Below are 27,230 nucleotides of genomic sequence, written 5' to 3'. Positions count from 1 at the left end.
GTTATTTATTAACTCGTAGTGAATAGGCGTCTTTTACGTACTGACAAATTCAATCTTCGCAAAATATGCTAATAAATAAAGTTAAATATATAAAACGACACGACTGGAACTTTATTCTTTAATGTAAGATTATGAGAGAAAATACAGCACGATCGCCGTTTAAATTTAAAATCACTCGAACGGGAGAACCATGAACAGCCAGCTAATACCACACAACATAAAATACCCTCGACGAACCGTAATTTATCAACTTCGATTTTAGAAATTGCACTGCAATGAACACAATATTCCTTACATGCATCTATTTCTCAGATCTGCAAGTTTCCCAGAGGAATCGTCAAAAATTGAATTAAAACTGACGATACCTTCACAGGTCTCTGTTTTATTCTTACATTATAAAAAAATACTTTAAACTAGCACGTGAACTGGTTTGACTACTTGCTCATTGGTCGCTTAACCTTAAAAAGATCTCAATAATTTGAATTTCCTATCTAAAGTAGTTAAATTCCACTTAATTGTTACCCTAGAATTGTGCTAAAATCGTAGTCAACGTAATAATTATCATATGGCAAATAGACCCAATTGGAATGTGCAATACATATTACCTCGTAAATTGACAATACCAGCTGGGAAATCATAGGAATCAAAATATCAAACAAGGAGTAATTTAAGTTCTAAAACGATGTCAACTCAATCAGATACACTCAGGCTTAGATTACAGAATTGAGCACCATTTGAATATCACAATTCCCCTTAGCGGCTAAGTTTGTTAATTATTTAGAAGGCCTCGCTGTACCTTTCTTTGTGACCCAAAAAACGTATTAAATTAAAATAATGTACAAAATGCTATGGAAAAATCTTTTCCACCAAGAAGGCACAGCAGAAACACCTACCTGACCTCATTCACCACACGTCAAACATCCCACTTGTGGCGTTCACCTCTCCTATGGCACTCTTTGGATCTGGGGCTAAACTACTCCACTGTGTAGTCCTGCAGGCATTCACATCTTTTTGGCAAACTTTCTCGTTGTATTCTCCATCTACACACACTTTATCCACGGCATAAAACGTATCAAAAAACGTGTCTATCCACTCCAAAAGCTCCTCGCCTTGCTTTTCAGAGTTTCGTCGAGCAATCTTTTCTAATAACTGCTTTTGCGCCGCATTGGGGAGGAATTTCGAGTAATTTTCACCCAATGTAGAGGGATATGTCAGGCCGGAATGTAGAAATGAAATTTCGTGACTGGAGATCAGTTTGCCGGAGAAGTACTGTAACGGGAAGATAGGGAAAGGGACTTGGGCCAGCTGAGTGTCTTTGTAGATGAGTTTTATCTTCCAGGTGCCTGGAAATGAACATGTCAGTCTGTTGTTGAAAAAGGCAGCAAAAAAATACTACGCAACATATACGATATAACAGCAAAACTTAGGAATATATGAATTTACCTGGCAGCAATGGTTGTTTTAAACTTGGCTTCACGTGTCCCCCCAACGTCGCCTCGTCCACCGACAGCACAGAAACGTCCAGTAAATTACCTTCCGGGTCAATCCACAGACAGGTGAAATTATACTGTTTGTTCAACATCTTCAAAGCCCGAAACTTGAAGGCCAACACTGGCTCTGAATAGGGTGACAACAGCCTCAGAAAGTTTCTACTCAGTTGTTCCTTTTGATCATAATCTGAGCTAACCAATAAGTACTGCAAATGCTCCATTATGATGCTGCCCTTGGTCGACTCCGTTTTGGTCTTAGGCCTTATAGCCACTTCCAGGTTTCTCCCAATTGTGCTCTCAAACTGGAAGAGTGTGTACTTGTAGTTGTCCATGTAGTGGAAGCTGTGTACTTGTAAAGGAATGTTGAGGGTTAAATTACAAGTTGTGCTATTTGAGAGGTGTCGTAAAGTGGCTCTAGAGGCGCTGCTAGCAAAGGTCCTAAGGGCGTCATCAAAGACCAATCCTAAGTCTTGGTGATGGTAAATGTTTTGCCAGTAAGATTTCAAATTTTGGACCTAAGATACTTTACTAAAAAGATAGGCATTGGAAATGAGAGAAACATACTTGTTTGGAAGGTTTATCTAGATTGTGCAACCACAACTCGAGCTGTAAGATCACTGCTTGATTCACTATTGGCTCGAATTTACGGGCAAAATACAAAGACCTAAAAAAACCAAACAAAGTTATGGACAAACTTAGCAAAAGACCTTCACCTGGATTGGGTGTTAAGCACTTTTGGCCAATCATCTGGGGTGAAATCGTTAGGGCTACAGCCACACCAGTCAACAACATGTTTGTATTGACACTTACACCCCAATTTCCGCTTCCAGTTGGTCACATGTAAATTATTGTCCACATAACTGTCGCAAAACTGGGAATTTCTAAGCAGGGTGTGGAAGAAACTTTCTGCGGGGAGGAGAGTGTGACTGAAGATTTTTAAAAGCCCTGAAAGGGGTTAGTTAAGACCCAGAAAAAGTAAAACTAAAAACCACCTGTAACAAGAGCATCTGGATTAGCCAAGTATTCAACGAATGGTCTGGAGAGCGCCACCCAGTCACTGCCGCCATCTATCTGAATCCCTACAGGCAACTTCCGATTTCCCACCCTCCACATGCGGTATTCACACTCCACAAAGGTCTTGTCAAGGCCTTGTTTTTGAATGAATCGTTGCACCTGTATAATAAAAGGTTTGAGTAAAACCCTAAAGGAGGATAACACAAAAAAATCAATCACCTCTCTCCCATGAGACTTCACAAAGTTTTTGAACTGATTTGCACTTAAAAATTGAATTAGTCTTTCTAGAGGTTTGACTGGGAAATCAGATTCACTGAGATTGAGGATGAAGTCCCAATCCCAGTCAGTTTTAAGTAACTCTGACATGCAAGAACGCAGCATATCCAAGAGGGATGCTCCTCCCCATATTGTTGCAAATCTTTTTCTTGTTAAACGGATGTTTGGGAATTTTTCTAAAGGAAGCAGTTCTCGGAACAGATAGTCTTGTCGCTATAATATCCCTCAGAATTACTAAAAGCTTTCACTTTGCAAACATTTTGAAAAGTAAATTGCTGAGGTATTTTGATGTATCTTCTCAAAATATTTCCAAGAGACTTTGAAGGTATTTTCAAGGCATTTACAAGCTATTTTGATTTTCAAAAATTCATCAGCAATTTACCACTCATATATTTCACTGCACTCACCACATCAACATGAATGTAGTAGTAGTGCTGCTGGTGATAAATATTTTTCAAAAGTCTAATAACTTGCCGATATGCCCTTCCATTTAAAGTTAACAAGAAGACGATTTTCCTAGATTTATTTGTGATGGAGTCATTGGCAATTTGAGCTGAAAATTCTACAAAAAAAATATTTAAATAAATTTCATTTATTTATCAAAGCAGTACCAAACACCAACTTTTAATTCCTGTTTGGAACACATTCATGCTGTAATACCCTCCACAAGTATCATGTACATCTCCGGGACACTTCATATTACAAGAAGAGTCTGGAATTTTTGAACCAGAGGGAGGCTCATCTGAGCCACAGAAGCATTCTTGTCTGAAATGTCATGTAACGATTATATGTATATACATCTTAAGATAAAACTATTACATACCCATATTGTACTCCTGCATAAGGAAATCCACTTTGCAGACATAAATTCATGCAATATTTAGGTGAATTTTCAAGCTTATTAATCCCATAATAACCACTGAGAATACGAAAATTTTTCTCATCTCTAAAACACCCCAGAGTCTTCCCAGTTATAAACCCCCTGTTTGGACAACTTGACTGCAACTCTTTTGGATACAATAGACCCTCCAGAGCTAAACATGATATATTAGCAATCAGCTGCTTACACCTTTGGGATTTAGCTCGATTTAACGCCGACAAAGTCTGCTTTTCGTTGATCTGACAAGGCAAGTCAAAACTTAAATCTTCCACTTTGAGCTGAATGGTACTATTAGCTCTTTTGGTTTGTGGTGCAAGTAAATTGGTTTCCTCTTCATCACTACGCCTCGCGGAGTTTAGGGCCTCGTTATTCAACCCAGAGTCCCTTTCTAAGTCTGAAGGTTCCCAACGTTCAGGTTCGACGTTGTTTTTGCTTAGATCAAGAAAGAAACTAGCCAACAGGATTTGGGCGAATAGTATCGTTATTCCTATGATGAAACATGTCCGGTAACGCCGCAAATAGGAGCTTTTGGGGCTGGTTTTCACCATTTTGAGTTTGGTTCGCCTGACCCTAGCATAGTCCCTCGATTTATTCAGTCACGAAATCCCAAATTAATCAGTCTATCACGTCATTTTAAGATTATAAATTTGAACCTTGACGCAAGTGTTTTGGGTTTTTGTTATTTACGAAGGAAAAAACATAATATTCTTTAAAAAAAACCTAATTTGCCGTTTTCAGTGGTTTGTTTTGACGCAAAGCGTCACCATTAACTGTCAAAGTGACATGTAAACATTTTCAGAAATACTAAGATTGAGCTAAAATGAAAAGCAATTAAAATTATCTAAGATAATAATGTAGATAAAGTTAAACAAAATCAGATTGAAGCTGAGACTTAGAATAATCAAGTTACTGGCTGAATTACGAGATTCTTAATCAATTCTAGTTTTTTCCCTCCATCATTTATTCACAAGAGATCGTACAAAACCTCTCTCGCCCTAAGGTTTCTTAAAACATTTTTATTAAGAATCGCTGACATAGACAACATCAATACTTGATGTATCGCGATCTGCCACTACTTGCTTAACCTCACTTATCACGTTTGTTGAGGCCACGAGCACGGTTTCTTCGCCGTTTTGATTTTTCTGGTTCAGCGCTGGTAACTCCCAAGGAACTAACTCGACCAGAACGTTAAAACATCATGGTAAGTGCCCTTTTATGCCTTGTATCCCCCGACTCTTTAAAAACGCCTACTCTAAGACTTTGCTATTCTGAAATTTCAGGCAACTAAAGACGTCAATGGATCCGAATGTGGTGGATTAGCCCCAATCCACCGCATTCGCATTACGCTTACTTCGCGTAATGTTAAATCTCTTGAAAAGGTATGCTCTGATCTCATTGATGCTGCGAAAAAGCAGAAGTTACGCGTCAAGGGACCAGTGCGATTGCCGAATAAGATATTGAGGATTACCACAAGGAAAACGCCTTGCGGTGAAGGGTCCAAAACATGGGATAGGTATTTAGGGTGTGTTTATGAGAGACATAATAAAGACTTATGGTGGTTTTTTTAGGTTTCAGATGCGGATCCATAAGAGAGTGATTGATTTGCACTCACCATCAGAGATTGTGAAGCAAATTACTTCGATTAACATCGAGCCTGGGGTAGAGGTTGAAGTCACAATCGCCGATGCTTAACGTGCAAGAGGGACAAAAGCCTTTTTAAGACCAATCAAACTTTTATAATGAAGTAAAAACTTATTAAATTAATTTAATTGCATTATTTATGTTCCTTTAGGGAAACTACCTATCTTCAAGATGAGTAACATACGTATTTTGCTCTTTATTTATAATATATTTTACTGTATTTAATTTCCATTAAAATTTGATTTAAACTGAATTCAATCTACAAATTCGAAAAAAGGATCTTAAAATCACTATAATGAATGAAGAAGAGGACTAACAAGACGGCCATTTTTCTTTTTAAATAAAAAAAAATTGCTAGTAAATTGACAAAGACAATTGACGTATATATTATATTAATAAGGGAGCAATCTGCTGACCACTGCAATCATAAAAATGTTTGTTGCAGAGAATTCGTCGCATTGCACTACTATAACACCGATTATAATTAAATGGTGAGTTTAGGATTTCATATTAAAATTATAATTTTGTTCAGGAATGAGTTGCATTAGCTTTAAATTCTATGAAACCAAAGATTATATATTCGCGCCGTTTTAATTAAGAACAGTTTAAAAATATCCTCGTTAGATGGCAGACTGTAATTTAGAATATTTCCTCTTTGTTTTCTTTGCTATACCTGAGTACATGGTACAGAAAAATAATTACAATTTATGGATAAGAACAGCTGTTGTTTTACGTTAAAAGTTTACACTTAATAATTTGATTAAATAAAAAAAATTAATGACCCGGTCCGTATTTAAAAAAATGTTCTCCTTTTAAAGTGAAAATTTGCGTAATATTTTGAAATTAGTGTTTGTGTTGTGTGAAATGGCACCTCCTAAGCGCCCCGGTTACAAAAGCGAAAAAGGGGCCAAGAGGCGTAAAAAAGACAATGAAGAGGCTTGGGTCCCTGAGGACGAAGACATACCAGCAGGTAAGAACCACAAGTCATTTAATTTGAATAATATATCACGTAAAATCAGAAGGTGATGAGGCTTCCGTGCCCAATGCAGCAGCTCGAGACGCCGAGAAAAACGATGAGAAAATTCAGGAAGATGAGTTTGGCGCCAAGGATTATCGATCTCAAATGCTTCTGAAACTTGACCATACCTCAAGGCCACTTTGGGTAGCCCCAAATGGACACATATTTCTAGAGTCCTTTTCTCCAGTTTACAAACATGCACACGACTTTTTAATAGGTTTGTTTAACTTACTTAAATGCACATAATTCTTAATGTTACTTCATTATAGCCATATCTGAGCCAGTATGTCGGCCTGAACATATCCATGAATATAAACTCACTGCATACTCATTGTATGCAGCTGTAAGTGTGGGCCTTCAAACCAATGACATTATTGAGTATTTAAAACGTTTAAGGTATATATTGTCCCATTCACATGCAAAAGTCTTGAATAATGTTTTGCAGCAAGACTAGTGTGCCTGATGGAATAATTGAGTTTATCAAACTTTGTACCTTGTCCTATGGCAAAGTCAAATTGGTGCTGAAGCACAATAAATATTTCGTTGAAAGTCCTTTCCCAGATATCCTTCAAAAACTACTTAAAGACCCTGTTATACAGGAATGTAGATTGAGGAGGAATATAGAAGGGGAGGGAGAAGAGGAAATTATCACACAGGTGTGTGAAGTCGCCATCATATACAGCACAAAATAGATGAAAGAGAATGAAGAAAAGTGTCAAATTGTGTAATTGTTCTATTTGAATGGTTTAGAATAAACTTTCAAGTTACATTCCTTTCAAATTGCTTTTCTATTGTATGTGACAGCAGACTGAAGTATTTTGTGGTTAGAGCATAGCTATACTAGATCTTTATAGGTTCAAGAGAAGAAAACGGCCCCCACTTTTGGAGCAAAGGCTGCAGGATCTTTTGAGCCCAACATTGAAGGTATTTATTCCTTGTTCTTCAAGCCTCAGTGGTATCATACCATGAGTTGTAGGGGCAACAGTACCAGATGATATTACAAATTTTTATGAAAAAATGGACAATGAAGATGAGGAGGAAGATGCAGGTCTTCAAACAGTCTCATTTGAAGTCAACCAAGAGAAAATCGAAGTAATTCAAAAGAGATGTATTGAGCTGGAGTATCCTCTGTTAGCTGAATATGACTTCAGGTTTTGAGTGAATGCAAGGTTGTTTCATACACAATGAAAAGTATTTCCTAGAAATGATACTATCAACCCAGATATAAATATCGATTTGAGACCATCTGCAGTATTAAGACCATATCAAGAAAAAAGTCTGAGGAAGATGTTTGGAAATGGGCGCGCTAGGTCTGGAGTCATTGTGCTGCCCTGTGGGGCTGGGAAATCTTTAGTAGGAGTCACTGCCTGTTGTACAGTAAGAAAAAGGGCGTTAGTGTTGTGCAATTCAGGAGTGTCAGTGGAGCAATGGAAACAGCAATTTAAAATGTGGTCAACTGCTGATGACAGCATGATTTGTCGGTTTACCTCAGAGGCAAAAGACAAACCTATGGTGAAATCAAGTTTACACAATATTTATTGTAATTTAAAAAAAATTCATATTTTAGGGCTGCAGTATTTTAGTCACTACATACTCAATGATAACACACACCCAAAAAAGATCATGGGAGGCTGAGCAGACAATGAAGTGGTTGCAGGAGCAGGAATGGGGTATTATGGTGCTGGATGAGGTGAGATTTGACTTAATTGGCCCTAAAATTCTGTGAAAATCATTTTCGACATTATTTTTTCCAATGATTTCTTTAACAAAAGTTATGTTCCAGGTGCATACAATTCCTGCAAAAATGTTTCGCCGAGTACTCACAATAGTACAGTCTCACTGTAAACTGGGCCTCACCGCCACTCTTCTCAGAGAAGATGACAAAATTGCAGATCTCAACTTCCTCATCGGTCCCAAATTGTATGAAGCAAACTGGCTGGAACTGCAGAAAAAGGGATTTATTGCTAGGTGAGACTGCACGAGAACGTAATTGTTCAGAAAAGCAAGAAGTGGTGGTTTCAGGGTGCAATGTGCAGAAGTGTGGTGTCCAATGACTCCGGAATTCTACCGCGAGTATCTGGTTTGTAAAACAAGCAAAAGACTACTGTTGTACGTCATGAATCCTAGCAAATTCATGGCAACGCAGTATTTAATTCGGTACCACGAGAGACGTGGGGACAAGACTATTGTGTTTTCTGATAATGTGTTTGCTTTGAAACATTATGCAATCAAGATGAATAAGCCCTATATTTACGGCCCTACCACGCAGAGTGAGAGGATTCAGATATTGCAAAATTTTAAATTTAATCCGAAGGTTCGTTGTACGAGGATGAAATGTTTGATGTACTATTACTATGAACAGCAGGAGCACGTTCGCAGTTATTGTCAAACGTATACTCCATACATACGTGAAAATTTCCACTTTTAATTGCTCGGCAACCCCTGTAAACGTGCTCCCGAAGCACAAAGTATAACTTTACAGGACATTTATACAACCCTAAAGCTGGAATATCAACTCGATGTTGAATACTTTCCAGGTGAACACTATTTTCGTCTCAAAAGTAGCAGACACTTCCTTTGATTTACCCGAAGCAAATGTACTAATTCAAATCTCATCCCACGGAGGATCAAGAAGGCAGGAAGCTCAGAGATTGGGCCGTATATTGAGGGCCAAAAAAGGGGCCATTGCCGAAGAATACAACGCCTTTTTTTACACTTTAGTTTCGCAGGTACTTTTTTTTACACTTGCATAAGACGATTTATTCTTCTAATCTAAAATAGGACACAATGGAAATGAACTACTCCCGAAAACGGCAACGGTTCCTGGTAAATCAGGGCTATAGTTACAAGGTGATCACTAAGTTGGCTGGCATGGAAAATGAGCCAGATTTAATGTACAAAACGAGAGAGGAACAAGGACAGCTCCTGCAACAGGTTCTAGCAGCCAGTGACATTGACTGTGAAGATGAGAGATTACCGGGGGAAGGGGGGTCTCGAGGGGGCTCCGGCAGCAACAGAAGAATTGGCAGCATGGGCTCCATGTCAGGGGCCGATGACGCGGTTTACTATGAATTCAAAAAATCAAGCAATACAGCCAAACATCCTTTGTTTAAGAAGTTCCGATACTAATTTTGATGTTTAATATTAAATTCATTTCTAATATGAACTCTTGCATTATTTATTTTCACCCTTCACTGTCGATATCACTACAAATTTTATATTTAAACATTAATTTTTGTTTCAGTGCTGCTTCCGAAGACTACAGCATAATCGAATTGCAAGGCGACCTAAAATCGCACTCCGGAACCGAATTTGAGGGTAAATTTATCGGCGATTTGCATTATACTAAGCAAGGGCAGCCTATACTGATAATCGGCCATCATTTGCTTTATGGGAAGGAAGTAAAAATGGAAAAACCGCTGGCCTTGCTTGAAAAAGGGATAAACGAATGTGGAGATACTGAATACTTTATTCGATGTGTTATTAGGCAAAAGATTATTTTTAAAACTAGGCCCAAGCCAATAGTGGGGACGTCTGGACTATGTAGATAAATCGAAAGGGAAATAAAATAATCTTTTAGTAAAACTTTTTAAAATAAATAATAAAAGCAATTTTTGAAGTATTCAGTTTTTTGGTTTAATTTCTAGAATTTGTGAAAATGATCTTGGCTTAAACTTGTTCGTACATTTTTTAGCTATTTGCTACCATTCGATTAAAATCTTCTATTTGAAAATCAAAGACAATTGTAATATTCTTGAATAATAGAACCACTAAAGCATGTAATCTTTGCAAATGAGAATTTGTTTAGAAATAGTGATGTTCCTACATGTCAATGTCAATTGAACAGACTTGCCTCATTGCCAGGCCATACAATAATTATTTGGTACCGCTACTTCCCTGCGCCCGTCATTATCATAAATTTATTTTTCAACTCAAAGACACTTTACCGATGCCAGATTTATGTCCAATAACCATATTATTTTATTATATTAACTCGAAAAACAAAATATCTTCGTTAATCTAGTCCTCCTAGCGGATTCAAATAACTTTAATGCAGGAAACTCTGGTGCGGCGGCAACGTTGCAGCCCGTCCAGAATTTCTCTTAGTTAGTGCGGGTGGTCGATTTCAATCCTAAAAACCTAAAAATAAATATTTATAATTGAAAAACTGATTATTGTGGGCATAAGCTACGTAAATAATATCCGAAAACTATTCAGCAACAGGCCGAAAATAGGCAAATTGCATGTCCGCACAGCGCTATAATTCAGCTGCTTCCTCGGCCTTGCCGTGTTGACACCTTACACACCCAAATTTGTAAAAAGTTGTGTTTTTTAATTGTTGTTTGTACCAACCCCACTAGCGCTGATTAAGCGAGGATGCAGGCGATAAAGTGTGTCGTCGTCGGCGATGGGTAAGCCCCAATTCATGTGAATAACCCCCTCTCCCAAAAAAATGACAAGTGCCAAACCTCCAAGAGTCACTCGCATCATTATTAGATCTTAATTAGAAATTGCATCCTATCGTTACAATTAAAAGGCATTTCCTGTTTCTCGGGAATATTTTGCAATCATTACACTACTTAAATGGAGCAAATGCAATAGTCATTTTATTGTAACATCATTAGTCACAACTCATACATCTCAAATTATTATCAATAATTACCAGATAACTGTCACATTAAAACTATTCCAGTGCGGTGGGTAAAACATGCCTCCTAATATCCTATACAACAAACGCATTCCCTGGGGAATACATACCTACAGTGTTTGACAACTATTCTGCGAATGTTATGGTGGATGGCAAGCCTATAAATCTGGGCTTATGGGACACGGCAGGTCAAGAGGATTATGACAGGCTGCGTCCTCTGTCTTACCCTCAGACTGACGTGTTCCTTATCTGCTTCTCCTTGGTCAATCCTGCCTCATTCGAAAATGTCAGAGCTAAATGGTATCCTGAAGTGCGGCACCACTGCCCCAACACACCAATAATTTTAGTGGGCACAAAGTTGGATTTGAGAGAAGATAAAAGCACCATTGAAAAATTGAAGGATAAAAAGTTAGCCCCCATTACTTATCCTCAGGTAAGTCATTAAGGTTTGTTATTATTATTTTTAATTTTGTGTGGTGTTAGGGCTTGGCTATGGCAAAGGAGATAAGTGCAGTTAAATACTTGGAATGTTCAGCCCTCACACAAAAAGGGCTGAAAACAGTGTTTGATGAAGCAATTAGGGCAGTGCTGTGCCCTGTAATGCCACCCAAACCTAAGCGCAAGTGCACACTGCTCTAATAGTATTATTAATTCAAATTTAACTATGTTGTTAGTTTATCTCTCTTCATTACATTATTTCTGGGGATCACTGGGGCTCCAAATGTAACAAGCACATTTCACTAGTTATTTGCTTAAATTAATACAGTTTTTAGGTTAATATTACTTAAGCAATTGTTGGACGTGTATTTGCCAGCCCCAGTGATGCCCCATCTAGACCTAAGAAGGGTTCATACTGGCCCATTTTTCATACAAGTTTTTCCATTTTTTGCCACAATTTTAGGTTAAAAACTTGTATTCAATTTGGGGCTATAGTGTACAGGCACAATTTTTGACTTTAGTCATAAGTTACAAAGATTTCATAAAATAATATAAATGTGATTCATCATTCACTGTGTATAGAGGGATTCAAAAATAACACTTACATTTCTTTGAAGGCATAATACTGATGGTAGCTTATAGCTGTTCTATGTGGGGACTTTTTAAGACCCAAGTTTCCCTGTTCAATTTCCTCTCAATAAGATCTATTTTTGAGTCATTCTATATGTTGCTTTTTTAACATGAAATTTTTCTTTATTATAACAATATAGTGCATTTATCAATTTACATGGTTTTTTGGTTACTGATAACTTGCCATATAACACAACTCCATAAAAATGGATTGTTGCTTACCAAGTTATAATAATTAACTTGCTGTATTATTTGGGAGTCTAATTCAGACTTGTTTACTGTTTGTTAAGTTTACTCTTATTGCCACCATAGTGCAATAGAAAATCCAGCTCCACGATGATATACTAATTCCTTCGTTATTGACTATCATTTAAAGTAATATTAAACAATAAAATAGAAGTCTATATTTTATTAAGTTGTAACATATTTGTAAAAAAAGTTTATATATCATTAAATAAGGTGTAATTTCTAATTAAGCGTTTCATTTTGTTTTAGCGGTTAGCTAAATAACAATGTTAAATGTTTTCGGTGTAAGAGACTATCGCATTGTAGACGACATAGACTCTAACGTGAATGTTATGTAATTAATTTTATTTACCTACATTTAGCTAGATTTTTAATTGTCCAGGCCAGACCAAACCAAGCTTTTAGTGTGCCAAATCACGCACGAAAACATACGAAATAGAAGGGGTTTTATTTTAAGCTTTTGTTTAATTTCAAAACTACCTCAACCGCTCAGAAATCTCTATTAAAAAGGGGTTTGAAGCGATTGATTTGAGTATTAACGAATTCAAATTGGCCGCCTTGAAATTGTTTCAAAACAGTGTAGTGCCATCTGTGATCTGGCGACTGCAGTATAAATGAAATTCAGATATTTCTACAGATTCAATAAGGGCCAAAAAGAAACACTTGTAATTTCACCAAATGTTAAATAAGGGCAATAAACACTTATCGACTTAAACAATGTAACATTTTTAATATATACGACGGCCGAAGATATCTCGTGCACTACTTTTATAATCCAATCAGTGAAAAAGTCCATATCTCTATCTTTTATCTACTCATGACTAATCTCGTCTCTCATCGTCCTTTGTGATTCACTACGCCTATGGCCGTCCTTGATGAAAGAAGGGATTAACATTTTGACATTTCATGACGCACAACAAGAACATTGAGGTTATATCACCACTATTTATTTATAATTAAATTCCTTTAAATCGATTAAAAAAAACTTAAAACTTCGCCAATAGCCCATAAAAATCTTCCTAAAACATTTCTCGTAACCCTTTTTTTAGTGCCCTCAATTCTCAATGGTTTTCATGTTATAGTCTGTAATGGACCTCCACACCAAACAGAGGCAGTTCTCTGGTCAATTGTACAAGTATACCAATGTAGTTAAGGGTTGGCAACACCGGTACTTCCTGGTGGATGCCAATGCGGGTCTGTTGCACTATTACCTTTGTGAAGGCGAAAAACCTGAAGGAACTGTTCCAAGGGCTTCGTTACATCTTGCCGGAGCAGTGATATGTCCCAGGTAGCTGTGAGTTTTTGTGTTATGTTAGTATATAAGTTAGATTGATTTTGGGCTGTCTTCTATCACCATAATTAGTAGTGTTAAGCAGAAATGGTCAGGGGTTGTAATAGGATAAAATATGATTATTAACATCACCAGCAAATGTGGATCACAAAGATGATACATTGCAGACTACAAATCAATCAACCTTTGTATGTGGACATGCTTATAGTCACTTAGTTATGGAATAATTTTTTGGGGAGTCACTCAATAAATCTTGGCCCCCATTTCATACTTTAAAATAGTACAATCAGACATATATTCACTGATCCATTTGATTTATGCAACCTGTTTTTTTCATAAAGCTATTTAAACGTATTTGAATAGCTAACTTTTAGAGAAGTTTTCTTATGATGCTATGAAATATTATAAGTATTTATTGTGAGCATCCAGTTTACATTATGCTTGTTATTACTTTTTACTTTTTGTTTGACATTGTTATGTCTGGTGACTTGTGGGCAATAAAGGGGTTTTGATTTGTTTTAAACTATAGGAGGTATTGCCTCATGCAGAGTGTATGGAAGGGACCCACGTACTTGAAGGTCGACCAACGTCTATCAATATTGGCTCATCCCAAAATGAACCATTTCATTTCATTTTTTAATACCTCAAATGACCATTTACATATTTACTTCACAGTTCCGCAGACTATAGGGGGTGATTTTGAAAGGCTCATTCCGTCATGCCACTGATAAAATCGATGTCGCTATAACGATTTTTCGTTAAATAAAAACTTGGAATTTATTAATTTTACAGTTAAAACGCTATAAATCAGGTTTTTATTTAACTTTTTTTACTGAAATTGCCGGCGATTTCAAACAAAATCGCCATATTTGTGGTATAAGAAAAAAACAAATGAGAATTGTCAAAAGGGTTGAATAGTAGTTGAGGGAGAAACAGCCGTTAGTACTAAAAAGTCACCATGATTAGGGGTGATACATCAGCAGATGCCGGCGGCCGTGATGAATCATATCGATGATTTTTTCTGCGTTTCTGAAACGTTTTAAATAGTTTTTCTCTTATTAGCGAGGAAGACTCGAGAACATTTACTGTAAATTGCGCCTCTGGTGACATGCTGAAACTGCGCGCCTCAGATGCCAAGGCTAGGCAGGAATGGGTGAACGGATTAAGGGCCGTAGCCGAATCTCACACCAAGGTAACAATTCCTATACCGAATATTAACATATTTTAATGCTCCAATCCCAACAATTTTGATCAAATTATATGCACTCTGCGTGTTCTAAATATAGACGGCCTTATCTCTGCGCTTTGTAAGCTTCCGTTTGGCATTGTTTTTCTCTCCTACATACATACCAGGGCAGTTCAACAACACAAAAACTCGCAATTTATCTCTAGATCGTTTCAGTCCAAGTCCCTGGTATTGTAAGGTGAGATAACTATGTAACAATATCAATTACAATTGTTTCCTGCACTCCCCTGCTCGCTTAATATCGCGCAATAATTATAAGTGAAATGGTGAAGCTAAAAAATCACCAATGTCCGAGCGCGGTTATACAACGTCTGAGCCAGTTTTAAGTCGTGCATAAATATCTACGTTCAGTACGGTTGTACGGCTGAGCAGCGGCGGACAAGTCATTAGTATCTGCGGAAGCCGTGATGAAGATCAAAAGACGACTCAGTTTAATTCTTGGCGACCACAACAAGCATTCCAGCAAGTCCAGCAAGGAGGTTTGTTCGCTTTTAACTGATCACTTCATCGATCACACTTTTCGCGTTAATCCAATTACAATTTATAAACCACGAAGATTAGGAAGCCTTAAGTGGCGATATAAGATAAAAAGGCCATTAATTAAAGCGTTCGTCTTTCAACGGTGTCACTAAAACACCAAATAATGAAACTGAAAAAGCGCTTAAGCTCCCTATTAAAACAGGTGTACTTTCAAACTTACCAAATGTCAAAATAGATTCGTTTCTTTCACGCAGGCGATCTCGGCCAACAGCCCACCACTACCCCCCAAGGAACACCTGGCTGTTCTGGACGCATTGGGAAGTGTCCGTTCTCAGCTACATCAGACAGAGCAAGCAGATACAGCTTTATGCAGATCCATAGAATCAGCCGGAAGTAAATTCTTCATTGACCCCAACTTATTGCTGCTCAAAGCCACTTCGGCTGCCAGTTTGCATTGCCTCAACCAGTGTTTAAACATCCTCCAGAGGAATCAGCATGCTCAACAAGGGAGAACAGGGTTTGTGATAGACGATGATTAATATTTGGGGCGCGACTGCATAGGGCTTTTCAGTGGGTTTTGGGGGGGATTTGGGGAATGTGTGCGGGCAAGACTGCGTCATATCAGATTTTAAATGGGTCTGTGAGTGATTATAGGTGCAATGAGTATTTAGGGTTAGGCGTCAAAAAGCGTGCTGAGATTTTGTAGTGCTATTAATTTTGTATTGTTAATATAGGAAGAATAAGGTGACAAGGTTGTCCCAAATGTCTATAGTAAAGAAATTGGGACTGAAGAAGTGGGACACTCTGTAAAATTTTTTCAGGATTGGAAATGTGGAGCTTTTGTATCTATACATTGTGAAAATTATTAAATGATATACATTTTTTATACCTGTTTTCTTGTTAAAATGAAATAGTGTATACTCGATGACGTCACTCATACATATATCACAGAATATAAAACAAAAACATTATAAATTAAGCGCAGTTGCCAGATCCAAAAAATACATTACATTCCAAGATTTTTCAGTAAGCTTTATATCATTTTGAAAAATAAGGAGTCATACAATTTCATTCGAAGTGTTTTAGTAATCGAGTCTTTTTATCTCTAAATCAATGGCAAACTGTGATATCTACGAGTTTCAGTTTTTCCAATAACTTTTAGAAATCACCTACTTCGCTGAGTTAATGCAAGAGCAATAGGCAATATCGCTCACAAATGTCAAACTATACGAGCAAAACAAAACGCCGTTTCAGGGACGACATTTTGTTTTTGGTGAAAGAAGCTAGGGAAGAAAATCTCTATTTCTTTAATTCCGTCAAATAATTCTTAATAAAAGTCTAAAGATTTTTATTCGTAAACCACACAAAAGATATTTAAGCCCCGTAAATAAAACACATAGATCCCAACAAGGTAAATAAACCTTTATCCGGCAGCATCTAACCTCACTCTTGCTTCTTCAGATGGACATTCGCCCGAACAACACGATTTATATCAACAATTTAAACGAGAAGATCAAGAAGGATGAATTGAAAAAGTCCCTTTATGCCATCTTTTCCCAATTCGGTCAGATTATTGACATTGTAGCACTCAAAACTTTGAAGATGCGGGGGCAAGCCTTTGTTATCTTTAAAGAGATCCAGAGCTCCACGAACGCTCTCAGATCAATGCAGGGCTTTCCATTTTACGATAAACCTATGGTTAGTCCCTAGATTGCCAGTAGTCTGCAATTATTTTATTGGCGTTTGTCACAACTTAATAAATTGCAGAGAATTCAGTATGCAAAAGGGGACTCGGATGTAATAGCAAAAATGAAAGGTACATTCCAGGAGAGACCCAAGAAGGTGAGACCGCCTCAGAATCGAGAAGAGGATGTGCCCAGGAAGAAAAAGAAGAGCAAGGACCCCAATAGAGCTGCTGCCAATGCTGAGCAGCCACCCAATCAAATTCTTTTCCTTACAAATCTCCCTGAAGAGACCAGTGAAATGATGTTGTCTATGTTGTTTAATCAGTGAGTAATTGTTGTTATGATGAGGTATGAGGTGTAAATATTTTTCTCAAGGTTCCCAGGATTCAAGGAAGTACGTCTAGTACCAAACCGACATGACATAGCCTTTGTGGAATTTGAGAATGAGCTACAATCAGCTGGGGCTAAGGATGCTTTACAAGGGTTCAAGATAACACCCACTCATGCCATGAAAATATCTTTTGCTAAGAAATAAATTAAGTGACAATATTGGAAAGATTCATTATTTGTCCTAATCTTCCTCCTTTTGATTCCTCTTCTTCAGTCTTCTTGCCATCTCTTTTATGAGTTGTGCTGTGAAAAGTATTTTTGGGATTTGTTCTTCATCTGGGTGGATACAGCCAAATGCTGTGGCTAACAAGGAAGGTGGCACCATGCAAATGCATATATAAATTAATCTAATTTAATGTATAATTTAAGCTGTAAAGTACAGTACACAGATTTTTGTGTAAAACAAAAAATTATATTTAATTATTAATTGTTTATTTTTTGAATACAAAGAATTAACATAACTTAATTCCTAAAAATCCTAAAACTATCGCCTAAATTGCTTCTTAAACTTCTCAAAGTGATAATCATCAGTGGCTTTCTCATCTTTTTTCTTGTACTTATCATTCTGTAAGTCCATTTTAGTCTTCTTTTTGGCTGCTTCTGATTCAATATTGACTGAGCAGATATAAAACTATTAAAACTCAGTTATTACACACTCCTTTAAGTTACTCACATCTGTTTTGCTGTACAAAATTCACTGCCATGTTAGTGGGTACAAACTGTGAAGGTCCATCCTTTTTATTCTGCTTCTCCCAAAGTAATCTCAACTTGGCCTCCTCTGTGGCTTCAATATTACGAATTTTGGCTTCTATTCCTAGATCCACCTCTGGAATGCCACTTAGCATTTGATTTGAGAGCATTTCCTCTGATCTGTATTTTTGGAAAGTTAATTTTAAACACTACAATTGTTGTTATTCACCTCTTGGCAGAGGATTCCCGTAAATATTCAGGCACTGCTCTCAGAGCGGCTTCTTCAGGACTTAAATATGTGCTTTTCTTTGATTTCTCTTGCAACTGCTGCTCCTTCTCTGCTTTGCCCTTTCGTTTCGATAGTTGCTCCTCTATAAACTTCATCATTTCTTCGTCCTGCATTAAAATTACTACTGCACACATATTCAAGAATTGGGGAATATGCCACAACCTCATCTCTCTTATTTGTCTCGACAGAGAACTGAGTCCCAATCCCTGTGTCATAAGCATCATCCACCTGTTTTACTTTTCCCCCTTTTAAAGCCTGCATGTTGATCATACCCCCAGTTTCCACTTTAAATGGGTCCTCCTACACAATGAATATAACAATTTTGTGTAATTTAAGTCTCAAAGACTTACAGCTGTCCCTTCACCTTCAACTGAGCCTTTGGTACCTAATGCGAGGCCTATGAGATTGACTCCATGGGGGCGTTTTCTAAGGCTCTGGATTTCCCTCATTTCTCCTAGTTTGTTCCTGCGGGTTAGATCAAATGTATTTTCATCAGTTAATTTGGGGCAGCTTTAAAGCTAAAACTAACCTAATTTCGACAGTCTCCTCATCGTCACTTTCCTCAGTTTTTAGTTTTCGTCTTAAGTTCCTTGGTTTTTTTGGTTTAAATATGATTTTTTCCGGTTCTGAGGCGTCAGACCCATCCATTACAGTGAGGTCTTTTAATTATTCATAAAAAATACAGAATGTGTCTTCGTCGCACTACGTAAATAAACTTTAAAATAGGTTTGACAGCAATGCCCTACTTGTGTAAACAGAGACGCATGTCTAAATCTGGGTCTATTTATTTATAGTAATAAATCGGGTATGATGAGAATCTATGCCGTAAGAAATTTATTTGTTTAGTGACGGTTTGATGAATTGCAACGACAGAAATAAGTAACGATACTAACACCTTGCTGCTAAATACTCGTAAAGCAGCGTGCTTTAATTCAAGAAAAACTTTTTCCCTATTGTTCCTCCATCTACGGTGTAAAAACTGAACTCTTGTGTTCGCAAAAGTGTGTTTTAATTATTAAATTTAGAATTCAGCTATTTTTGTATAAATGGCGACTTATGACAGTTTTTGAATAATAGATTACCTTATTAAACTGTCCCATAATTTAAGATATATATATATATATATATATATAATAAAATATGCACGTAAATAAACCAAACGAGTGATCGCTAAACCCGTCGACATTGATTGGTTGGTTGCATCGTCTGAACTACCGATATTTCACAAGTGGGAGAATGTTTCACAGGGTTGAACTTGTTTCATTTTCAATGGAATGTGTATTGTAAATATTACAAGGCGGATAATAATTTAGCTAATAAAATCCTTTTGGTGCACAAGACTGGATTTAGTACTTGTTAAGAAATATAATCTATTAAACAAGTTTGTTTAAAAAACTTTCTCCGTGTAATAGCGGCTTGAGTATGGTACTGTTCAATACTTTCGTTTTGAACAAATCACGTGAAAGTAGCATGCATTTGTTTACATAGTTATTTTATCTTATTACATTGTAGAAACTATTGTATTGTCAGTTATTAGTCGACGTTAATTACGTTAACACCGTATGATTTAATAAGGTTCAATACATTTTCACCGTTTGAAATAACTCTTATGTTATCTATTAATTAGTGCGTAAAGTAACAGATTAAATCCACCACGTCACTCAAGCATAATCTAATCTGGTAAAAATTAAAACAATTTCAAGGAGAAAATGGTGGCAAACCCTACGATTTACAACTACAGACTCCTAAACTAATTTGTAACTTTTATTGCGTTTACGTGGCATATTAGTATCTGTCACTACTATTAGAAAAATGGAGCCAAATACTTGTCATAAACTTGATTAGTACTATTTAACTCTTAAATCTCTATATTTAATAATTAATGGTTAGTTGAACATCATTACCATTGTTTAGACTGCGATGTCAGTGTGTACTTAAAAAACAAAGACGACCACATTAATGAGGCCAAGCACAGGTTAAGAAAGGACAAAGAAAACTTTGGGATGCGTAAGTTGGTTTCTGAACCCTCATAAGTGTTTAAAATTGAAATAGTAGCTGGGGGTCCCATAGTGTTACTTAATCCGCTTGAGTGCGCCATCTGCAAAACAACATTCTCGAATGAGAAATTTTTCTCCATTCACCAGGGTACCAAGAAACATAAGAGGAATGTCAGGAGAGAGCAAAAAAAAATTGAGAAAAAGCATTCTGAGCAGTCCCTGATAACGAAGCCTCAGGAATTTAAAGTACAATTAAGGGTCCCTATATTAATATAAATTATGTTGCCTGTTTTCAGTCCCCAAGCTTTCACATTAAAACCCGGGCAGTGGCTTTTAGAAGTACTCATGATAAAGAACTTAGTGAGTTCTCGCAGGAGTGCCCTGAGGATTCAGACTATAAGAGCACCAGAGAGGTACTAGCTTTAACATATTTATACTGTGTTGATTTAGGTGTTTCAGAAATATCGTCCTAGAAACATGAATTACCCAGAAGGCTACAATAAGGCCTATATCTGCTCAGTGGCCGCCTACTGGGCCGTAAGCTTAGCTCTTGACAGCGCAGTCAAGGATTTTAAAATCTGCCTTAATGACAAAGAATGGGGGGATTTTGGGGATGCAGTGATCCAAGTGAAGTTCAAGGAAACTAAGGACAACCCTAATGATATTAACACCACGTTTGCAATCCAGTTTAAGGACATTTGCAGCAATGTCAAAAGCATAGACACATTAGCTGAAGGTCAGTTCTATGCTCAGTTTTGATCAATTTGGTGATATGTGATAAAAAAATTCAATAGGAAGGCTCTGTTTTCCGAAATTCATGACGCAAATAAACAAAGTAAGAAGCAATGATAAATATAGAAAATTTGTGGTGTTCACCACCGCATTACCTAGTGCGAATATGGACAGGCAAATTCGGGTAAAAACGGATTTGCTGCATAAAAACCGGCAAGAATGTTCATGTAAGTATGCCCTAAATAATAATATAGAAAGATGCTTCAAGTATAATTTAAGGTGAGTTGAAAGAAACTGTAGTTGTGATGAAAACCCTAAGCAACCGTAAGAAGCTGTTAATAAACACTTCAGACGACAACGATAACATTTACTTCTTCTATTGCAAAGACAATGCACACTCCTTACCTCACTTGTACTTGTACACGCACCAAAGCAGGCAGAAATACTTTGGTACGGAAATCAATGAATTAATTTCTAAACAATTATACGGAGATGCTAAAGTGCAGGTCCACAAGGATTTCATCAAATTTATAGAAAATTGGAGCCATGGACTTTTGGGGGGAAACTACAAGCTCAATAAAGAGGACGTTTTAGTGAAACTCACTCATTTGTTATTGAGTCCCTTCAAAGTTGCGCCGCAAGTCCGGAGCATCACTCAGATTCGCGATTATCACATTTGGCACCAAGCAATTTCCTCTGTGGATATCACTGTACTGTCCGTACATCCGGCAATTGTGTATAAACTCTGCGACCCGTTGAACCAGAACATCGAACAAAAATTGGGCTTGAAAATTGACAGCAATACAAGATCCATCGATCTGGGACAGAACACTATTCGAAGGATCACAAACTCGATACTTAAAATGTACTTATTCGAGGAAACTTTGGAAGAATTGCACGATCATGTACCTCTAGATGTAGTGTACGATTTCTTTTGGAAAGCAGGGCTAATGCCTCTGTTGCTTGAAGTCAAAGACCTAAAAGAGCAGGATCGAGTGTTGCATATTGTGAGCGTGATAAAATCTTTAGGAATCACCAGACGATACTTGTTAATAACACCTGTTGAGGACATTAAAACTTCTTTGAGATACTATGTAAAAAATGTCTCTTTTTTTGTGAATTTGAGCGATTTGGTTTTGAACAAACTCGCAAATGTGCTTGAGATGGTCAAAATCGAGACCGTCGGTGGTTTTTTTATAAGTTTACTGAATATTCAAAAATCGGACAAATTTTTCCAGAATTCCATAACGGCCCAAGAATTTTATGACATGTCGTTGGGAAACTACAGTTTCAAACCTTTTAATAATAGTTTAGCGCGCAATCACGGTAACGTTACTCAGCTGGTTTTAGATGAAGCAATATTGGTATCGTTGAAGAGCCTGCTTGATATACAAGACAAGATTGACCACTCTGTTCCCTTTGAATATGACAAAAACAACCAAGTCGGAAGGATTTTACGGGGTATCAACCCGAATTTATTTTCATAGCAAAATATATTTTCTTGTCACAATGGTAATTTATTTTGCGTTCTTTCCCTAAAATAACCTTCCTGTGCTCTAAAATTAAGTCAAAACACTAATCGAACACGAGGAGTTGTAATAAATTTAGCTAGGTTTCTGGATAACATGGCGAATAACTATTCGAGCATACTTATCTAGTCCAAACCTTTCACTTCAGCCGCTCTGCTGGTAAACAGAACCAGGCCATCCATGATAATTTTGAAAATAAAAAACAAGTGATTACGAATTCTCTGTCTTCCAAAATTGGGTTATCCATGAACGTTCCGACAGAAAATGACCCATAAAGAAAAAGAATGAGAGCAGGCACATATACTGACTGCTTTGGACGGACGTCGTGGTAACTCTCCATTTATTCACTTTCAAGGTCATCTTCTGAGAAACACTGGTTTTCTTTAAAATGGAGTGGTGCCGAGGATTCAATCCATTCTGCTTAATTCTGAAATTTAACAAGTTTTGAGTGCCTACCTGAGATTTATTTACTGCATTGATATTGTAACTGTTACGTAATCAAACCCTTTCCAGAATCTTTATCAGTTTAACGTCGCTGGTGATGTTGAACCGGGACAGGGTCACTTGCACCTTATACAATTCAAATGCTTTAAATCTGAAAACATCCTCTAAATGGTTTTCTATTGCAAATAAACTGGTTTTAGGTAAAACGAAGAGCATATCGGCACGTTGTTCAATCAGTGCATTCACTATTCTATCAATAAAATTATGATTTTTCATAGTTTCATCAGATTTGAAGCTGTTTTCACGTTTTTTAAGCGTGTTCTACAATTTCTCCCCTTTGCATACACTCCCCACAAGACTTTACGTGTGGAAATTAAACGCTGAAAACGACGTTTACGATTTACCATACGATGAAGTCTCTAAAAGTTTTGAGCACATTCTTTGTTTTGACCTGTTGAAATATCAACAATGTAGCTGGCGAAGAATGTCACCTTTGGGGGTCGTCTTTAAGTATCAATGCAAAACTTCCATTGCATATTTTTCATATTGAATGTAATAAATTTCTAATGCGCAACACGAGCCTATAATTTACATACAAATAATCCATTGAATCCGGAAAACCTTGAGCGCTTGTTTGTGCAATTTATGTAAGGTGCATTTTTTTCACTGATGCACAAGTATCCTGTAAGTGACGAATTTATCTATGATAGTCAGGGAGCAAATAACGACTCAAAAATATCGTTATAGGAGCCTGAATTAAATAATGTGCGTTACCCCATTGGGGAGTTCTATACCCAGTGTCTGGGACTCACATTTCAATAGTAAAACCTGGATAAATTTCATTAGTGGAATGGATTATGGAACCCCTGACTAAAGAAATTGCACACGAATTAACTCGGAGCACATAGAAAATTATTGCTTTTTGATCATAGAGTTACGAAACATGTTAAGTTCGGTTCAAAAATCCTTGATCAATGAAGTAGCGCTAAAAGAGGGGTTCAAGAACCATGAATTTTCAGTGGAAGAAATCACCAAAATTGGGGGAAACTACTTGGGAACCATCCACAGGGTTACAGTAAAGGAAAAAGATGTTCACAACCATAAGAAATTCATTTTAAAGGTCGCTCTCAAGAATGCAGAAGTGCGTGCTCAGCTCCCATTCCAAGACATATACCAAAGGGAACTGTTTATGTACCAAACAGTATTGCCCTTATTCGAGACCTTCCAAGAGAAAATCGGCCTCGGAATGCCCTTTAAGGCTCACCCCAAGTGTTTTCAAGGCTCCGTAGAGGAAGGGCAGGAGTGCCTGTTAATGGAGGATTTAGCTGAGACCGGATATAAAACGCTGGATGATAGGACCAAGCCCTTGGACCAAAATCATTTAAACCTAGTTCTTCACGAGGTGGTTAAACTTCACTCAGTTTCCTTGGGTGAGAGAAGAAACAACAATTCGACAAATGTAGATCATCACTAAGAAACTTCCAGCGATGCAACTTTTGGAGCCACAAGTTTTTCGAAGTCTCCAGGAAAATTTGCAGAATTACTGGGAAAAAAATGAGCATTTCCGTAGTTCCTTGGAGGCCAATCTGGAAAAAAGGGTTGACATTACTTTGCGGCTTCTGAAGACGGACGCAAAGGCAGTGGAGGCCTTGGAGAGGTGTAAAAAAGAGATCAAGACGATCGTGCAGGAAGCTGCAGTGCAAGAGCAGCCTTTAGTAGTCATTCATGGAGACATTTGGTGCAACAACCTTATGTTTAAGTACGAGGTAAGGTCGTATTATTATAATTCAAGGGCCTTATAAGTATCTTAAAGGACTCAGCTCTCCCCACCAAGACATGTCTCTTGGATTGGCAAATCTCACAGGTTCAGTCACCGGTGGTGGATCTATTTTACCTCCTCTACCTTTCGGCATCCAAGGACGTCCTAAACAACCCTCAGCAGTTCTTGGATACGTATTACCTCATGCTTAAAGATAATCTTCAGAGCGTGAACTGCGATATAAGATCTATTTTGCCTCGAGATTTGTTTCAGAAACACTGCAAAAAGTTTGCAAAACTTTCCTTTTTGATTTTACTGGGGAATCTGCTCAAGTTGCTCAAAGACGAGAACAAATCTACGAACTTCGACAACGATGTGGAGGGTGGGAAAGGGATTTGGAAGCATTTTTTCCTTGATGAAGACGTTAGTGACGCGTACCTTCACAGAGTCAAGGATATCGTGTATATGATGCTTGATAATAAATATATTTAGACCTCAAATTTTTGACTTAGTTTTTTATAACAACTTATCTAGGGAGAAATCGAACATTCTTGACAATGGCGAATGACACTTTCCTGGCAAAAATTCCAATACGATCAAATTTGAACCTGACATGGCAACGGTGCATCATCAGCTGTGTATCAAAAGAAACCGCATGCGCGTAGTCGTCACACTGATGTTTCCATTGTTTTTCCGTGTGCGTGACTGACTAATAATTTATTATCGATTTTCGACTAATAAATCTATCTAATTGTCCGCAAAAGTATAAATATCGAAGTGCATTAATGCCCTAAAAGGTAAGCGAACAAGGGCGACTAGCCTAAATATCAATCTCTCGTGATTGCTCCAGTCTTGCAAATACTATCAAAACAACTATGGACACCTACCAAAATGGGAGCCAGCATAGAGGCGAGCAGGATTTCCAAAAATTGTGCCAAACCATCGGTTCCAGTATACAAAAGATATCCCAGAATGGTAAGCTTCTCTCTATAAACTTTGACATACAATTCAGCCCCTTCATAGTCTCCGCAATGCAAAGAATGGTCAGACAAATTGGGAGCCACCAAGACTCCCCAGAGCTGCGCAAACAGCTTCACTCAGTGCAGCACTATACTCAACAGCTGGCCAAAGACACTAATGGGTATATTAAAGACCTCAGCAATATCCCACCATCTATGAACCCTTCAGAGCAGCGCCAGAGAAAAATGCAGCGAGAACGTCTGCATGATGAGTTTACCACCACTTTGAACATGTTTCAACAAGTGCAAAGGAGCACTGCTGAAAAGGAAAAGGATCAAATAAAAAAAACCAAACAGCAAGTCTATGGGGATCAACCATATTTGCGTAAGTTTTGAGATACTTTTCAGGAATTTAGTAGTAATCAAGCCTTGCAGCTGGGTTCAACAAGAAAGACCAGCAGTTAATTGAGCTGCAAGATGGAGCTGGGAGACAGCAAGCACAAATACAAGAGGAGGCTGATTTGAGGCAGTTGCAAGAGCAGGAGCAGGCTGTAAGGCAGCTAGAGGTAAATGTTCAAAAGTCTCATTGTTGAGTCAATAACATGGTTTTATAAAGAGTGACATCAGTGATGTGAATCAAATCTTCAAAGAGCTGGGACAATTGGTGCATGAACAAGGCATAGAAATAGACAGTATAGAAGCTTCGGTGGAGAGTACTGCAGATTATGTCCGACAAGGCGCTCAGCAGTTACGAGAAGCTAGCACATACAAGGATAGAATCAGAAAGAAAAAGCTACTGATTGCAGGAATTGGGGCCCTGATTTTGGCTGTGATTATTATTGTCATTATCTGCGAAACTTCGTAAAATGTTAAGAATTTATTATTGTACAGAAGAGGTGTTCACAGTCAGTATTTGTTTTTTATTCTTGTTTAACAGTGCCAGAACTGTATTATAAAATTCCTTTAATATTGTGCATACTCAAGGGGTATAGGGTTATCCATTATTGGCAATAAGTAGCTTGAAATATGGCGTGAAATTTTCAAAAAATCTCCCTGTAAAGGTTTTTCAAACACCCTGTATATTATGCTATAATCTATAAACATATTTATGATTAGATATTAGGACAAAAAATAGTGATTTTTACTTATTCAAACCAACGTAAATATTAAGGGAACGCTAGTAATAATCTGTTAAAAATCTTTTCTTTTATTGTAAATTTTAATTTGTATATATTGGTGAAAACAATTAAAATACCTACTTATTTATAAATTAGTGTTTCTATTATCCTTCCTGCTAAAAGATCAATTGGGAAACATGATAGAATTGAACGACACTATTACCTATAAATGGGTGCAACAGAAGAGGTAAACGCTTTAGATGCGTTAAGCATTCTATTTCCAAGGTTTTAAATACCACATTTAATCAAAACTTAAATTAAGCCTTCCAAAAATACAACT

General features: G+C 37.3%; 11 protein-coding genes across 15 annotated transcripts; 9 read left to right on the top strand and 2 right to left on the bottom strand.

Annotated features, from left to right (window-relative positions):
• Positions 1 to 90: 90 nt before the first annotated feature.
• On the bottom strand, positions 91 to 4,496 carry oxt (Xylosyltransferase oxt). Its single transcript, XM_066300958.1, has 9 exons — positions 3,604 to 4,496; positions 3,403 to 3,545; positions 3,188 to 3,342; positions 2,724 to 2,993; positions 2,483 to 2,663; positions 2,204 to 2,435; positions 2,055 to 2,154; positions 1,444 to 2,005; positions 91 to 1,343 (listed from the first exon to the last, which is right to left on the bottom strand). Exons 1-9 carry the CDS (start codon positions 4,206 to 4,208, stop codon positions 904 to 906), a joined length of 2,688 nt encoding a protein of 895 aa, XP_066157055.1. The 5' UTR covers positions 4,209 to 4,496; the 3' UTR covers positions 91 to 903.
• Positions 4,497 to 4,702: 206 nt separating this feature from the next.
• RpS20 (ribosomal protein S20) lies at positions 4,703 to 5,424 on the top strand. Its single transcript, XM_066300960.1, has 3 exons — positions 4,703 to 4,861; positions 4,941 to 5,173; positions 5,229 to 5,424. Exons 1-3 carry the CDS (start codon positions 4,859 to 4,861, stop codon positions 5,350 to 5,352), a joined length of 360 nt encoding a protein of 119 aa, XP_066157057.1. The 5' UTR covers positions 4,703 to 4,858; the 3' UTR covers positions 5,353 to 5,424.
• Positions 5,425 to 5,670: 246 nt separating this feature from the next.
• On the top strand, positions 5,671 to 9,941 carry LOC136349306 (chromosome transmission fidelity protein 8 homolog). Its single transcript, XM_066300771.1, has 2 exons — positions 5,671 to 5,792; positions 9,564 to 9,941. Exons 1-2 carry the CDS (start codon positions 5,734 to 5,736, stop codon positions 9,868 to 9,870), a joined length of 366 nt encoding a protein of 121 aa, XP_066156868.1. The 5' UTR covers positions 5,671 to 5,733; the 3' UTR covers positions 9,871 to 9,941.
• On the top strand, positions 5,693 to 9,485 carry hay (ATP-dependent DNA helicase hay). 2 transcript variants are annotated; one of them, XM_066300769.1, is made up of 13 exons: positions 5,693 to 5,792; positions 6,149 to 6,271; positions 6,321 to 6,536; positions 6,589 to 6,715; positions 6,765 to 6,975; positions 7,174 to 7,243; positions 7,296 to 7,470; positions 7,522 to 7,831; positions 7,887 to 8,009; positions 8,103 to 8,287; positions 8,342 to 8,633; positions 8,857 to 9,048; positions 9,101 to 9,485. In XM_066300769.1, exons 2-13 carry the CDS (start codon positions 6,166 to 6,168, stop codon positions 9,446 to 9,448), a joined length of 2,355 nt encoding a protein of 784 aa, XP_066156866.1. In that variant the 5' UTR covers positions 5,693 to 5,792; positions 6,149 to 6,165; the 3' UTR covers positions 9,449 to 9,485. The 2 variants fall into 2 exon arrangements, with proteins under 2 accessions (XP_066156866.1, XP_066156867.1); XM_066300770.1 differs by lacking the exon at positions 5,693 to 5,792 and having other exon boundaries at positions 5,820 to 6,271; positions 6,324 to 6,536.
• A 432-nt stretch (positions 9,942 to 10,373) lies between the features above and the next one.
• Rac1 (ras-related protein Rac1) lies at positions 10,374 to 12,737 on the top strand. The gene is made up of 3 exons (XM_066300667.1): positions 10,374 to 10,731; positions 11,013 to 11,400; positions 11,451 to 12,737. The coding sequence occupies exons 1-3, from the start codon at positions 10,697 to 10,699 to the stop codon at positions 11,604 to 11,606; spliced, it is 579 nt and encodes a 192-aa protein (XP_066156764.1). The 5' UTR covers positions 10,374 to 10,696; the 3' UTR covers positions 11,607 to 12,737.
• Positions 12,738 to 12,868: 131 nt separating this feature from the next.
• Positions 12,869 to 16,182, top strand: LOC136349249 (oxysterol-binding protein-related protein 11). Its single transcript, XM_066300676.1, has 5 exons — positions 12,869 to 13,211; positions 13,364 to 13,569; positions 14,635 to 14,764; positions 15,553 to 15,815; positions 16,033 to 16,182. Exons 1-5 carry the CDS (start codon positions 13,188 to 13,190, stop codon positions 16,106 to 16,108), a joined length of 699 nt encoding a protein of 232 aa, XP_066156773.1. The 5' UTR covers positions 12,869 to 13,187; the 3' UTR covers positions 16,109 to 16,182.
• Positions 16,183 to 16,519: 337 nt separating this feature from the next.
• Positions 16,520 to 17,532, top strand: snf (U1 small nuclear ribonucleoprotein A snf). The gene is made up of 4 exons (XM_066300664.1): positions 16,520 to 16,709; positions 16,760 to 16,996; positions 17,066 to 17,307; positions 17,359 to 17,532. Exons 2-4 carry the CDS (start codon positions 16,760 to 16,762, stop codon positions 17,516 to 17,518), a joined length of 639 nt encoding a protein of 212 aa, XP_066156761.1. The 5' UTR covers positions 16,520 to 16,709; the 3' UTR covers positions 17,519 to 17,532.
• A 179-nt stretch (positions 17,533 to 17,711) lies between these two features.
• LOC136349240 (splicing factor C9orf78 homolog) lies at positions 17,712 to 20,354 on the bottom strand. 2 transcript variants are annotated; one of them, XM_066300662.1, is made up of 7 exons: positions 20,257 to 20,354; positions 18,882 to 19,011; positions 18,703 to 18,817; positions 18,515 to 18,652; positions 18,293 to 18,459; positions 18,047 to 18,243; positions 17,712 to 17,988 (listed from the first exon to the last, which is right to left on the bottom strand). In XM_066300662.1, exons 2-7 carry the CDS (start codon positions 18,998 to 19,000, stop codon positions 17,858 to 17,860), a joined length of 867 nt encoding a protein of 288 aa, XP_066156759.1. In that variant the 5' UTR covers positions 19,001 to 19,011; positions 20,257 to 20,354; the 3' UTR covers positions 17,712 to 17,857. The 2 variants fall into 2 exon arrangements, with proteins under 2 accessions (XP_066156759.1, XP_066156758.1); XM_066300661.1 differs by lacking the exon at positions 20,257 to 20,354 and adding an exon at positions 19,435 to 19,544.
• LOC136349226 (uncharacterized) lies at positions 20,224 to 22,597 on the top strand. Of its 3 annotated transcripts, none has more exons than XM_066300632.1 (6): positions 20,224 to 20,359; positions 20,423 to 20,595; positions 20,646 to 20,762; positions 20,809 to 21,085; positions 21,144 to 21,308; positions 21,361 to 22,597. In XM_066300632.1, the coding sequence occupies exons 1-6, from the start codon at positions 20,356 to 20,358 to the stop codon at positions 22,566 to 22,568; spliced, it is 1,944 nt and encodes a 647-aa protein (XP_066156729.1). In that variant the 5' UTR covers positions 20,224 to 20,355; the 3' UTR covers positions 22,569 to 22,597. The 3 variants fall into 3 exon arrangements, with proteins under 3 accessions (XP_066156729.1, XP_066156728.1, XP_066156727.1); XM_066300631.1 differs by having other exon boundaries at positions 20,236 to 20,359; positions 20,408 to 20,595; XM_066300630.1 differs by having other exon boundaries at positions 20,251 to 20,359; positions 20,405 to 20,595.
• Positions 22,598 to 23,965: 1,368 nt separating this feature from the next.
• LOC136349237 (uncharacterized) lies at positions 23,966 to 25,313 on the top strand. The gene is made up of 3 exons (XM_066300657.1): positions 23,966 to 24,484; positions 24,540 to 24,820; positions 24,868 to 25,313. Exons 1-3 carry the CDS (start codon positions 23,998 to 24,000, stop codon positions 25,303 to 25,305), a joined length of 1,206 nt encoding a protein of 401 aa, XP_066156754.1. The 5' UTR covers positions 23,966 to 23,997; the 3' UTR covers positions 25,306 to 25,313.
• A 146-nt stretch (positions 25,314 to 25,459) lies between these two features.
• Positions 25,460 to 27,042, top strand: Syx7 (syntaxin 7). Its single transcript, XM_066300663.1, has 5 exons — positions 25,460 to 25,610; positions 25,664 to 25,788; positions 25,837 to 26,157; positions 26,208 to 26,338; positions 26,389 to 27,042. The coding sequence occupies exons 2-5, from the start codon at positions 25,689 to 25,691 to the stop codon at positions 26,635 to 26,637; spliced, it is 801 nt and encodes a 266-aa protein (XP_066156760.1). The 5' UTR covers positions 25,460 to 25,610; positions 25,664 to 25,688; the 3' UTR covers positions 26,638 to 27,042.
• Positions 27,043 to 27,230: the final 188 nt, after the last annotated feature.

The sequence above is a fragment of the Euwallacea fornicatus genome, chromosome 37 (assembly GCF_040115645.1).
Source record: "Euwallacea fornicatus isolate EFF26 chromosome 37, ASM4011564v1, whole genome shotgun sequence".
In the NCBI taxonomy this organism is placed as follows: domain Eukaryota; kingdom Metazoa; phylum Arthropoda; class Insecta; order Coleoptera; family Curculionidae; genus Euwallacea; species Euwallacea fornicatus.
This window is presented reverse-complemented; position numbering and strand designations above follow the sequence as displayed.